This window comes from Anarrhichthys ocellatus, unplaced genomic scaffold (assembly GCF_004355925.1).
Source record: "Anarrhichthys ocellatus isolate YVR2014 unplaced genomic scaffold, GSC_Weel_1.0 scaffold41, whole genome shotgun sequence".
Taxonomy (NCBI): domain Eukaryota; kingdom Metazoa; phylum Chordata; class Actinopteri; order Perciformes; family Anarhichadidae; genus Anarrhichthys; species Anarrhichthys ocellatus.
The window spans coordinates 1,965,130-1,975,380 of NW_022280071.1; the positions used below are offsets into that span (position 1 = coordinate 1,965,130).

General features: G+C 43.4%; 2 protein-coding genes across 16 annotated transcripts in view; both read left to right on the plus strand.

Moving 5' to 3' along the window:
- ppfibp2b (PPFIA binding protein 2b) overlaps positions 1-6,899 on the plus strand; it is an 80,705-nt gene extending 73,806 nt beyond the window's left edge. For 5 of the 15 annotated variants that reach the window (XM_031868070.1, XM_031868069.1, XM_031868073.1 and 2 more), the window contains one exon: positions 1,031-3,093. In XM_031868070.1, coding sequence (XP_031723930.1) covers positions 1,031-1,270 — 240 coding nt within the window. In that variant the 3' untranslated portion in view covers positions 1,271-3,093. Of the gene's footprint in view, positions 1-1,030; positions 3,094-4,042 lie in introns of those variants that run through there. The other 10 variants (XM_031868075.1, XM_031868074.1, XM_031868072.1 and 7 more) reach the window with 6 other exon arrangements.
- A 128-nt stretch (positions 6,900-7,027) lies between these two features.
- Positions 7,028-8,532, plus strand: rep15 (RAB15 effector protein). The gene is made up of 2 exons (XM_031868084.1): positions 7,028-7,380; positions 7,463-8,532. The coding sequence occupies exons 1-2, from the start codon at positions 7,105-7,107 to the stop codon at positions 8,003-8,005; spliced, it is 819 nt and encodes a 272-aa protein (XP_031723944.1). The 5' UTR covers positions 7,028-7,104; the 3' UTR covers positions 8,006-8,532.
- The last annotated feature ends 1,719 nt before the right edge of the window (positions 8,533-10,251 follow it).

Here is a 10,251-nt window from a genome sequence, read left to right on the forward strand (position 1 = left end):
GTGTGTGTGTGTGTGTGTGTGTGTGTGTGTGTGTGTGTGTGTGTGTGGGGTAGTGATATCCTACAGTGCTTTGTGATAATGTCACAGTGGCTTTAGTCAGCAAGACCAAGCTTAGAGGACCCATTTATACATCTGCTGTTGCCTGGTATCACGTATTACTCACATGCACTGAATGCAACACTAAAGTATGGATAACAGAAAACACTGCGTACAGATGTGACGTTCACTCAGAACACCGGTCCCCAGGATGACAGTCAGTTAGTTTGACCCATCCACCCTCTCTCCTGCACTTTATACTGCGTCCGCTAAAGGGGCCCCACCGAGCATCGAACTCCTATGCGGAGGGTCACTAACCAACCGTCGTCTTTTTGCCCGGTTGGGAGTGAGGACGCTTTGGGTGAACAGGCTGTGAATGGGAGGGTACTCTTTTAGTATCGTTTGTGCTCTGCACAGGGACCTCGTGGACTGAGGGTGTCTTTGCATCCTTTTCCCCTAAAATCAACAATCAGCTGCTTTGTTCTTCTGATGTTGAGCAGTAGGTTGTTCTCTGAGCACCACTTCCTCTGTGAATGAAGTCTCACCATTGTTTGTAATCCGGCCCATGACAGTACTGTATCGTAGGAGCCCACTGCTGCTACTGCTAGGATGGGTTACATGTTTCACTGTGTACATGTATGACAAAAAGGTTCATTGACATTAGATTCTTTCTTAATGTAGTAACTTTGATTAGGGCAGCATTAAGCTGGGACCTCACTAAAAGACAAGACAGCCAAGAAACACAAGCAGACTAATCCAAATTCTCAAGTCCCAGATTTTGAACCCTCCTGGGTTATTCAAATGCGAAATTAACCCTCTGTTGTCAACATTCATCACAATTTGCAGACCGACTTCCTGATTCATCTTTTGGGTTCTATATAAAGTAGTAAGAATAACTCCCAAAATAAGTCGTAATAAACAGAAATTACTCTGAGACGCGGTTTCAGTCCAGTCAGTTGTGATTCATTCCCCTTTTTGTGTCTTTTCATTGCAGCCGAAGAAGTTGGGCCTCTCTAACTTGACTCACCTCAGGAGGAGGCGGCCGGATGAATCCACAGACTACGTCTGTCCAATCGAGTCGTCCTCGCCTCAGTCAGGACAGTCTGCAGTGAACGGGGTGCAGGTGCGGCCCTACGCCGGCTTCAGAGGCCTGAGCCCGATCCTGGACAGAGAACCCGACCTCTCCAGGGACCAGGTGGGGCTCGGCCACAGCAGAGCTGACCCATCCCCCTGACGACAGCTGTGTTCCCTCAACCAATCCGCTGCCACTGCTACTATTCAGCTTCCTTTGCTTGCGGCCCATAATACCTCAGCCCGTCCCCTCCCTGCTCCTCTAGAGCCCCGTGCCTTACGAGTGAAGAGATTCAGAGCCGCCACACGGCTGCTTCTACTGACACCATCGATCTATACACTCATCTCCAGACCTCCGTCTCTAACCGGTGCCATGATGGAGCTCATCATGAGAGAGCACAGCATCTCTCTGACACCACTTTCTGTGATCCATACACCAGTATATATTGATAGCTCTTGCTGTACAGTATTCAGCCATTACTCTAACATATGTGCATCACCAGTAGATGATTCTGTATGTGTGAGTCCGTCATTCCATCATTTACCACTTTAACACCCTTCTGTTACGTGGTCGAGATGAACTTGTGCAATATTTGCATAATATTATGGAGGGCTTTGATTTAATATTGATGTCATTGCAGAGCTAATTATTAAACAGCATGTTAGGTTTGAACCTGGGGGGTCATTTTTTACTGTTATTTTCATATTTGCTGTAATAGTATTTTTATAGGAAAGATGATGCTGCTCTGCTAAAGGAAGCTCATGTGTGCTCATGTAAATGTAAAAAGTTTTACCGAATCATTTAATAAACAAGATCACACACGTGTAAAGTTGATTCCTTTTTTCGACACAAAAGGCAGAGAGGTGAGATCAGAAGTAGTTATTTTGGATGTACAACATTGTTAGGGGCGTGTCCTCTCTTCAGGAAGCATACACTACTTCCTGTGTTTGTCTTTTTAAATCACTACCACTACTAAAGATAAACAGATGTGGCTTCAACTACTAACCTGCTTTCATCATCATCCTCATCATCCTCTCCATCATGGCTGTTTATGACGCCAGCTCCCACTCTGCGGACCAATCTGAACCAAGATGGCTGCTGACCATTACCATGGGTCACCATCGGGAAGTGCATGTTTGAGATTGGCCCATTCAGCATGCAGCTGCAGGTACAACCCTCCTGCATTACTTCACTCAGTAATGTATAGTACACTTCTGTGTACTTATACAAACTAACGCCTACATGAGGAAAGTTGCCATTGTCTCACTGGAAGTATGTCTGTGGTTGTTATCATGGCTTCATGAGACCTGTGTGTGTGCGTGTGTGTGTGTGTGTGTGTGTGTGTGTGTTGCAGATGGCGACCACAGGGGGTACCATCCTGCAAATAGAAGCTCTCTCTGAAAGCATCAACAACCTCACAGTAAGTACAAACACACACACACCCACACCCCAGCTGCAGGTAATGACTCGTGCAGCTCGCTCCCACACAAGATGCTCCTCGTCGCTTGTAACAGAAGTTTGAGTGACTCAGAGGGCGAACTCTGGAGGGAGGAACCATTACAACCAGTCCGACCATGACTTCCAGAGTCAAAGCTGCTGGTATCAGGCCCATGCCTGAAGTCTTGGGTCTTTTGCTCCTGTTGCGTTTGCTGAAGTCATTTAATGAATTGAACCCTAAGGCTTTGGATCACAAACGTGTAGAACCACCATAGCTGCAACATCTCCAGTGAACCAGTGGAGCTGAGTACCATGTTACTATATTCAGTCAAAAAATCATTATTATTAACATTGTTGTTATTACATTTGTTGTTTTTTTAATGTTGAAAGTTAAGAGCAAATGTATGACATTGTGAATTAAATCCTTCATTTATAATAATAATAGTAAAACGTAATAATACTACAAAAAATGAGAATACAAGTTAAAAACAATTCATTCCACTCTTTACTTGTGCTTAGTGTCTTTCTTGCTTAGAGTTGGATCAGAAAAGTGACAGCCTTCTCACGCCTGTATGGTTAATATGTAGCTGCAGCCAGCAGCCGTTAGCTTAGCTTAGCATTAAGACTGGAAACAGCTAGCATGGCTCTGTCCAAAGGTAGCCCCCTCTCAAGTTTACTAATTAACCTGTTACATCTATTTTGTTTAATCCATACAAAGAAGTGCTAAAATGACAATTTAAGTAAACTTTAATGTTGTTATGTTCGGGACACATTTCTTGGCCGTGAGCAGTAACTTTCTTTCTGCTGGCAACGACCGGCAGTTTTTGTTCCCTTTGGACAGAGCCAGGCCAGCCCTGTTTCCTGTCTTTATGCTAAGCTAACTGGCGGCTAGTTCCTGCTGCATCTTTGGCACACCGGTGTGGCATTAGCCTTCTCATCTAACTCTCTGCTCTAACACTATTTCCAAAATGTTGAACTATCCCTTTAAATGAAAGTGCAAAAATAATTTAGTAAAATGATCGAAATGAAACGTCCTTAACATGTAGGCAGTATTGTAATGATCTAATGTAGCTGCTCGTATACTTAATGTGTACTTGTGTTCTTATTCTTGTAGCTGAGCTCTGCTGTGACTCTGGTTGTGCTCTGACTTGGGATACGTTTTCCTCATACATCCTGCAAGGTGCCACATGTTATGTGTAGCATTTTAGACATAGCTGTTATCATTTCCACTAACAAGTCTTTCTGCAGGTACTGCCTTTAAAACCAGGACCATTCTTTCCATGAATCGTTGTCAAAGTTGACTGTTGAAATAGAAAAACATGCTGTTTGTTCTGTGTACCATAAAGCAATCTGACACCAACAAGAGCCAGTGAAGGTCTTATTTGTTTATCCCCAGGTATACTGAAACTAATTGTGTAAACTGATCCCAGCTCAGTGGTACACGACGATTCCCAAGCTCTCTAACCCATTACCACTCCAATGATGCTTTGCTTTCAGTACCTGCTCAGCCGAGACGAGCTGCAGAAGGAGCTGAGGCGATCTCAGACGGCGCTAGTTTGAAGGACAATGACCTGATGCTGTTGGCTCACTAATGCTGTCAATCAACAGTGTGACCCCTGAAGCCCCGGCCTAACACTCATACCTCATATAACACCTACAGCCGCTCTGAAGTCACTCTGCGCTGGACTTAGGAGCACCAGTGGAAACAGTCATGTGCCGCTTACAGAAATCTTTGTTTTCATTCCTACAATAACTGAACTGTTACTCGTTAGCCCTCTGGGGTGTTTCTGTTACTGCTTCCCTTGTTTACCTATGCAATGTGCCCTTAAATGATCCCACTGTGTACTCTGTGCACTTTACTGGTATATGAAAGGAAAGAACAGGGACTCACTTCCTGCCTCAGGGCAATCATGTGATATACAGAAGAGGCTATGACATATTTTTAATGGAATATTTGATTGCTCAAAGGTGACAAATGGAGGTTCAGCCACTCTGAAGATCTCCCAAGAAACGAGACAAGAGTGGCCCAAATTGGAAATTGATTCAATCAATGGGACGGAAACACACACACACACACACACACACACACACACACACACACATTTGTGTTGAGTTAAGTTCCTCAGCATTAACAGCATGTGTTGGTTTCGTTAGTTAAAAAGGCAGAGTGGGACACAAAGTGGTCCATGTTACTTTGTTGGAATGACTTTTATTGTTTCAGGAGGTAAAGATTCACTGTAGATGATTCATAGTATTTACTATAAACTGAGATACAGAAGCTACACAGAAAACATTTGACTCTACGAAAGCTTCTTCATAAAAGGTCAGAGAAAGAACAGAATTCCTTTGGAGCCTGGAGGTAATGAAAGGACCTGAATGCTCCTCAGCGATGTGTTCAGGGACAGTCCTCAGGTCAGTCTGAGAGACACCATCAGTGATATTGTAGATCATTATTATTGTAGCATCCAGCAACGGATCTGTGCATAAAATGCCAGAAAACAGATAGTTGGTCAGATAAGGTGATGTAAGAGATGTGTGAAGGAGCTCTAGCACCGTGGGAAAGTGGAAATATATTCACTTCCAATCAAGCCCAACCAATACATGCATAGTCAGCTATATTTGAGGTCAGTTCGGACATTACATAATCTGTTCGCTGAAAGCACTGGCAGCTTCATATCTCTGTTGCAATTGTGAATGAATAAAGATGCACTAATCTATATTTCTATATTAAAGGTGGATCATATAACATAGAGATGCACCGATATTGACTAGAATAGCCGGATCAGTTATCAGTGACAATGGGCCGATCCGGTATCGGGTACCATTATTTGAATAAAGTACAATTCAGTACATTTCCATCTATGTATTTGTTTGTTACATTTAGTTTTACAAAGTTATGGAAGTATTGTTTAAGTCGAGCCTGATGTTGCCTTACACATAAAGCATGATCCCAGTCACTTCCACACAAACATCCAGCTCATTAATAAACGCTGGTATCTGATCAGTACACAGTACCACTGTCGGTACTGAAAAAGGTGTGATGTGGAATGGGTTGTATGTGGTGCTGAACGCACAGTGAATTCTCTCTGCAGTTCCCCTGAGAGCTGCTTTGCTGTCTTTCAGCTCAGTGTTTTGGTTGTACGGCCCACAACTCTGGTGATAAAGTGTTTTCTCTGCTCTTGTCAGCCATGTTCCAGCAGCAGGCCGCTGCTGTACTCTACCTGCTCAGCAGCAGCAGACAGACACAGTGGGAGACTAACTGGTGAACACAGTGGAGCATTTAGCAGCTAAAGAGACAAACATGTTTCTAAGAAGTAGGTCCTAAAAGGAATCAGTATATAAATGTATTTTTATGTTGTTGTGTATATGTTAAGAAATAAATGAAAATGTTGGCCAATGTATCATTATCGTATTTTGTAAACTCGAATTGGGCACAAAAGAACTATGTTGCTTCAACAATATAAATGATGGCAATATTTGGTCTGGTATCAGCACAGACTACGGATCATTTGACCCTGTTCTCCCACATTGTTCTATGGCGTACAGCACTGTTTCTGAGGATGTGTAACTGTCCATGTAGGGAAGATAACCTACATTACAAAGTGTACGTATGAGTGCACAAAGAAGAGCAGAATGATACGATAGGGATGGTTGCTTTGGGGTTTTGAGTTTACAGAGAGGTAAACAGCTAATGATACTAGTAAGGTAACCTCAGACTAATGCAAACACATGCAGTACCTGCATTAACACAGTGGTAGGGTAAAACTATTGGACGATCCTACAGCTGGACTAGCTCACAAAAAGATGAAGTCCTATACGGTCATGAGACCAATAAACGTCAGATGAAGTCCCTCCTGTCCATCAAGCAGCCCCATCTACCAATCTGAATGAAACTGCCCTCTCATCCTCCAATGTGACATTACAATAGAGAACCAACCTTCCTCTTGAAGAGAGACAGTGAAGTAATTTGTTTAGCCATCAAACCCTTCAGGCTTACCCCAGTTAACTGGTAAGATGAGTCTTTTGTTGACTTACCTAAAATGTGACAGACACCACACCCGTGCTAACACTGTCAGCAGAAAAGCTGGGATAGAAAACCCTTTTTATTCTACTGAAGGTTTTGTACACGTCAGGAGACTGAAGACTGAGCTTCACATACGGCACCACACACACACACACACACACACGCACACACACACCTGTGTATCTCAGCAGGGCAGGGGACAGGAGCGAAGGGCAGGTATTGGATTTGCAACTACGGAAACCTCCAGACCCGTCCTGGTAAGCATCTTTAATCATTTTTATAGATATCACACCATGTTATTCCCACTGTATTTGTGCATCGCATAGGTGGACAGAAATTTGGTAGATTTTTAATGTACAACATGAACAGATAATCATGTCTTCACTGTTAAATGAAGGACCGGACAGTAGCAATGGATCTATATGGCAGGACAGCATTAATACAGATGTACCTCAAAATACGAGACTCAACTTTTACCACTAATCTTTCCAGTGTATCAGGGAGACCACCCTCTGATCTCCATCATCAGTCCACCATGGGCCAGACCAGTAGCAAACCCTCCTCCAACCCCTTCCAGAACTCCCAATTGTTCTCCTTTAAGAACCGCTCCACAAGCCGCCCCTCCAATGATCAGAACACGCCCCCTCGACTGAGCATCTTCTCCACACTGAGGCCCCCCGTTGTCAAACCCAACAATTTCATACCTCTATTCAACGACTGCATCTCTGCCGCCTCATCCAGAACTCAAGAGTACCTCCTCTTCAAAGACCCAGAGGACAAGTTCCACCCGAGCCCTGAGGTGCTCACTCAGGTTGGTAACTTTGTACAGCACCTCTTTAGAATTTCACAACAATTCTTTTCAGTGGTCTCTAAAACATCTTGTCTTCCAACAGGTCTTCCTGATGACATACATCTCTCAGAGCGTCAGCCTGAACATCACAGACTCCTTCAACTGCACGGCCATGACGCCCGAGCAGCGCATCCTCCTGGGGGCCGACTGGGTCTGGGCTGTGCTGGAGAAGCCCACCAAGAACCCTCAGATCCAGATCGCCGTGCAGGTCCTTCACCTGCACGACAAGGAGGAAGCCGAGGAGGACGGCATCCCCTCGGATGCCCGAAGTGAGTCTGTCCAGATTGCCCAGGAGTCCAGCAACAAGACCATGTACGAGAGGATAGTGGACTTCTGCACCTCCATCGGCAAGGACTGCTACGCCCTCTTCTTGTTCTTGGGGAAGAAGAGCGACAAGGGCAATATCTACGGCGTCCTCAGCAACAACTTTGAGGCTGCCATCGGGAAGTGTGATCAGATTGACAGAGCTTTTATCGAGAACTTCTTCAAAGGCTCGAGGTATCTCTATACACCTTCAGGAATGATGCAGGCCATTGTCACCAAGAAAGAGGGAGACTCTCTCACTCTCATGATTAAATTCAGCTGAACCAGAGGGACTCGTAATATTTAATGGCCAATAACTGGATTTAGTAATAAAACTTGATGTGGTAGAAATTGGTGGTTTCTTGGTGCATCTCTGTAGGAACAACCTCCAGACCTACGAAGATGTTGAGTTTGTTAAAGTCGTAGGAAAAGATTCTGGTTATTTTCTATCTATCCCAGGTGTTGATGGTGCTTCTCACAAGAATTGTAAAGATTTCTGCTTTTTACTTGGAGTCCTGTTTTCTAACATCTTAATCTAGTCAAACACGTCACCTTAAAACACGTCATTCAAAAACAAGTCCAAACATCTCTAAAGCTCTAAAAAGAGCTGCACATTTCATCATACCATTTCTAAACTAGCAGAACACGGTGCTCAGGCTTTAGAGGGTAACTGGAGAGCTAGACAGTGTGTGAATGTGTTTTAATCAGTTGTCTTTATTTTCCTGTGATATACTGACAGTGGGCTTTTTACTGAGAACTACACAACATGATGGCAAAACAAGGAAAATGATACCCAAAGTTGAGAATAAGTGGATTATTTTAATGAATAAATGTTACCAATAAAATGATTGTGTGAGTGCAGAGGCAGAATTGAATTCATTTGATCAGTTGGATTTCATCAGTCCTGACACTAAACACAGCTCAAAGCATCCCAGTGGAACACAGATCCCTGTTCACAGCGAGGCTTTCTTCACTGGGATGTTTTGCATATTGCCACTGAGCAGTTGAGCAACATGATCTACTGTTTGGATTTAAGCGGAGAATGGTGTGGAAGTACTTTTACTTGAAACTACTCTGCTTGAGGTAGATTCTTGTTTGCATATTGCAGCTGGTGACCTGAAGGCTGGGGGCGATTGTGGCTAAGTGGAGAGCAGGGCCGTCTTTCAATCAGAGGGTCGGCAGTTCGAACTCCGGCTCCGCTAGTCGCATGTCGATGTGTCCTTGAGCAAGACACTTAACCCCAAATTGCTCCTGTAGTTGTGCCTACGGTGTAGAAATGTGATAGAATCTGAATTGTAAGTCACTTTGGATAAAAGCGTCTGCTAAATGACTGTAATGTAATGTGCAGCGTCTGTGTGCTGACTGGCTACAAAGATGCTAATCCCTATATTTACAGAGACAGACGGCACGGACAGTAAACTCTGAAAGGATGAAGATATTAATAACATCTTTTGTCTTATTTACGGTTCTTGTCCACTAAAATATAGCTTGAATGCTGTTACCATAGTAACATTACATCCGTATACAGTGGGGGGGAAATGTACACAGTTAAAAATATTTGTTGTGTGAAATAAACCAAATGTTTTCATGTCTAATAAAAGATGGATGAATCTCTCGTATTGTCAAATAACAGTTAAATGTGATATGGAGAGTTAAATAGTTTTTTTTTTACTCGTATAAAGAATAATCAATGAGTTTATTGGGGGGGGGGTGTAAATGTCACAGAGTGATGTTCATCATCTGCAAGCAGAAAGAAAAAGGAATGAATGAATTAAAATGAAAAGTGAAAATAATGTCTTAGAACACTAATGAAAGTAGATATGATGTCATCCCCACACGCTTCCTGGCTTCATACCATCTGTTACATAGATTTGGTGCTGATTGTAACCATCTTTACCAGTGGAGGATTGAGAAAAAAACAGTTTTGTCAAAATAATAACGAAGCAGAAAAGTGTAGAGATGATGCCAGAGTTCAGGCACTGCACCACAACCTTTTCTTTTAGTAAATACTTTGAGTTGAAAATAGATTGTGGCTCTGCTGGTGGCGGGGCCATGTCGGTCTGCTGCTCTGTCTCATATCTGAAACATCTCATCTGTGCTTCAAAGGTTTCAAACACCTGCTGAGATAACGACGTTCCAATCAGCCTCAGCTGCAGTTTGTGTTGTGGCACTTAGCAGAGGTTAGCATGCTAACATGTTAGACTAAGATGGTGAACATGGTACATTATTACCTGCTTAGCATCAGCATGTTCACATCGTATATTATTGTGAGCATGTTAGAATGCCAACAATCCGACAACAAAACATGTCTTTTCTTTGATAAATGCTGGAACAGAATCAAGTCTTGTCGTGACTTCCAACTTCTTGACTCTCACAGAACACAGTGTATTTACAGTGCAGGGCTGTCACTGTGTATTCACAAGAAGAACCTTCATCTAATGATCAAAATGTCAAAGTCTGCAAGCCAGCCGACCGTATGAAGTAGTTCACCTTGCTGTGCTGAGGACACTCTCAGTTTGGCCTATTGCA

Coding starts and splice junctions, on each gene's coding strand:
- rep15 (XM_031868084.1), top strand. CDS start 7,105: ATGGGCCAGACCAGTAGCAAACCCTCCTCCAACCCCTTCCAGAACTCC. Junction 7,381..7,462: donor GCCCTGAGGTGCTCACTCAG/GTTGGTAACTTT, acceptor GTCTTCCAACAG/GTCTTCCTGATGACATACAT.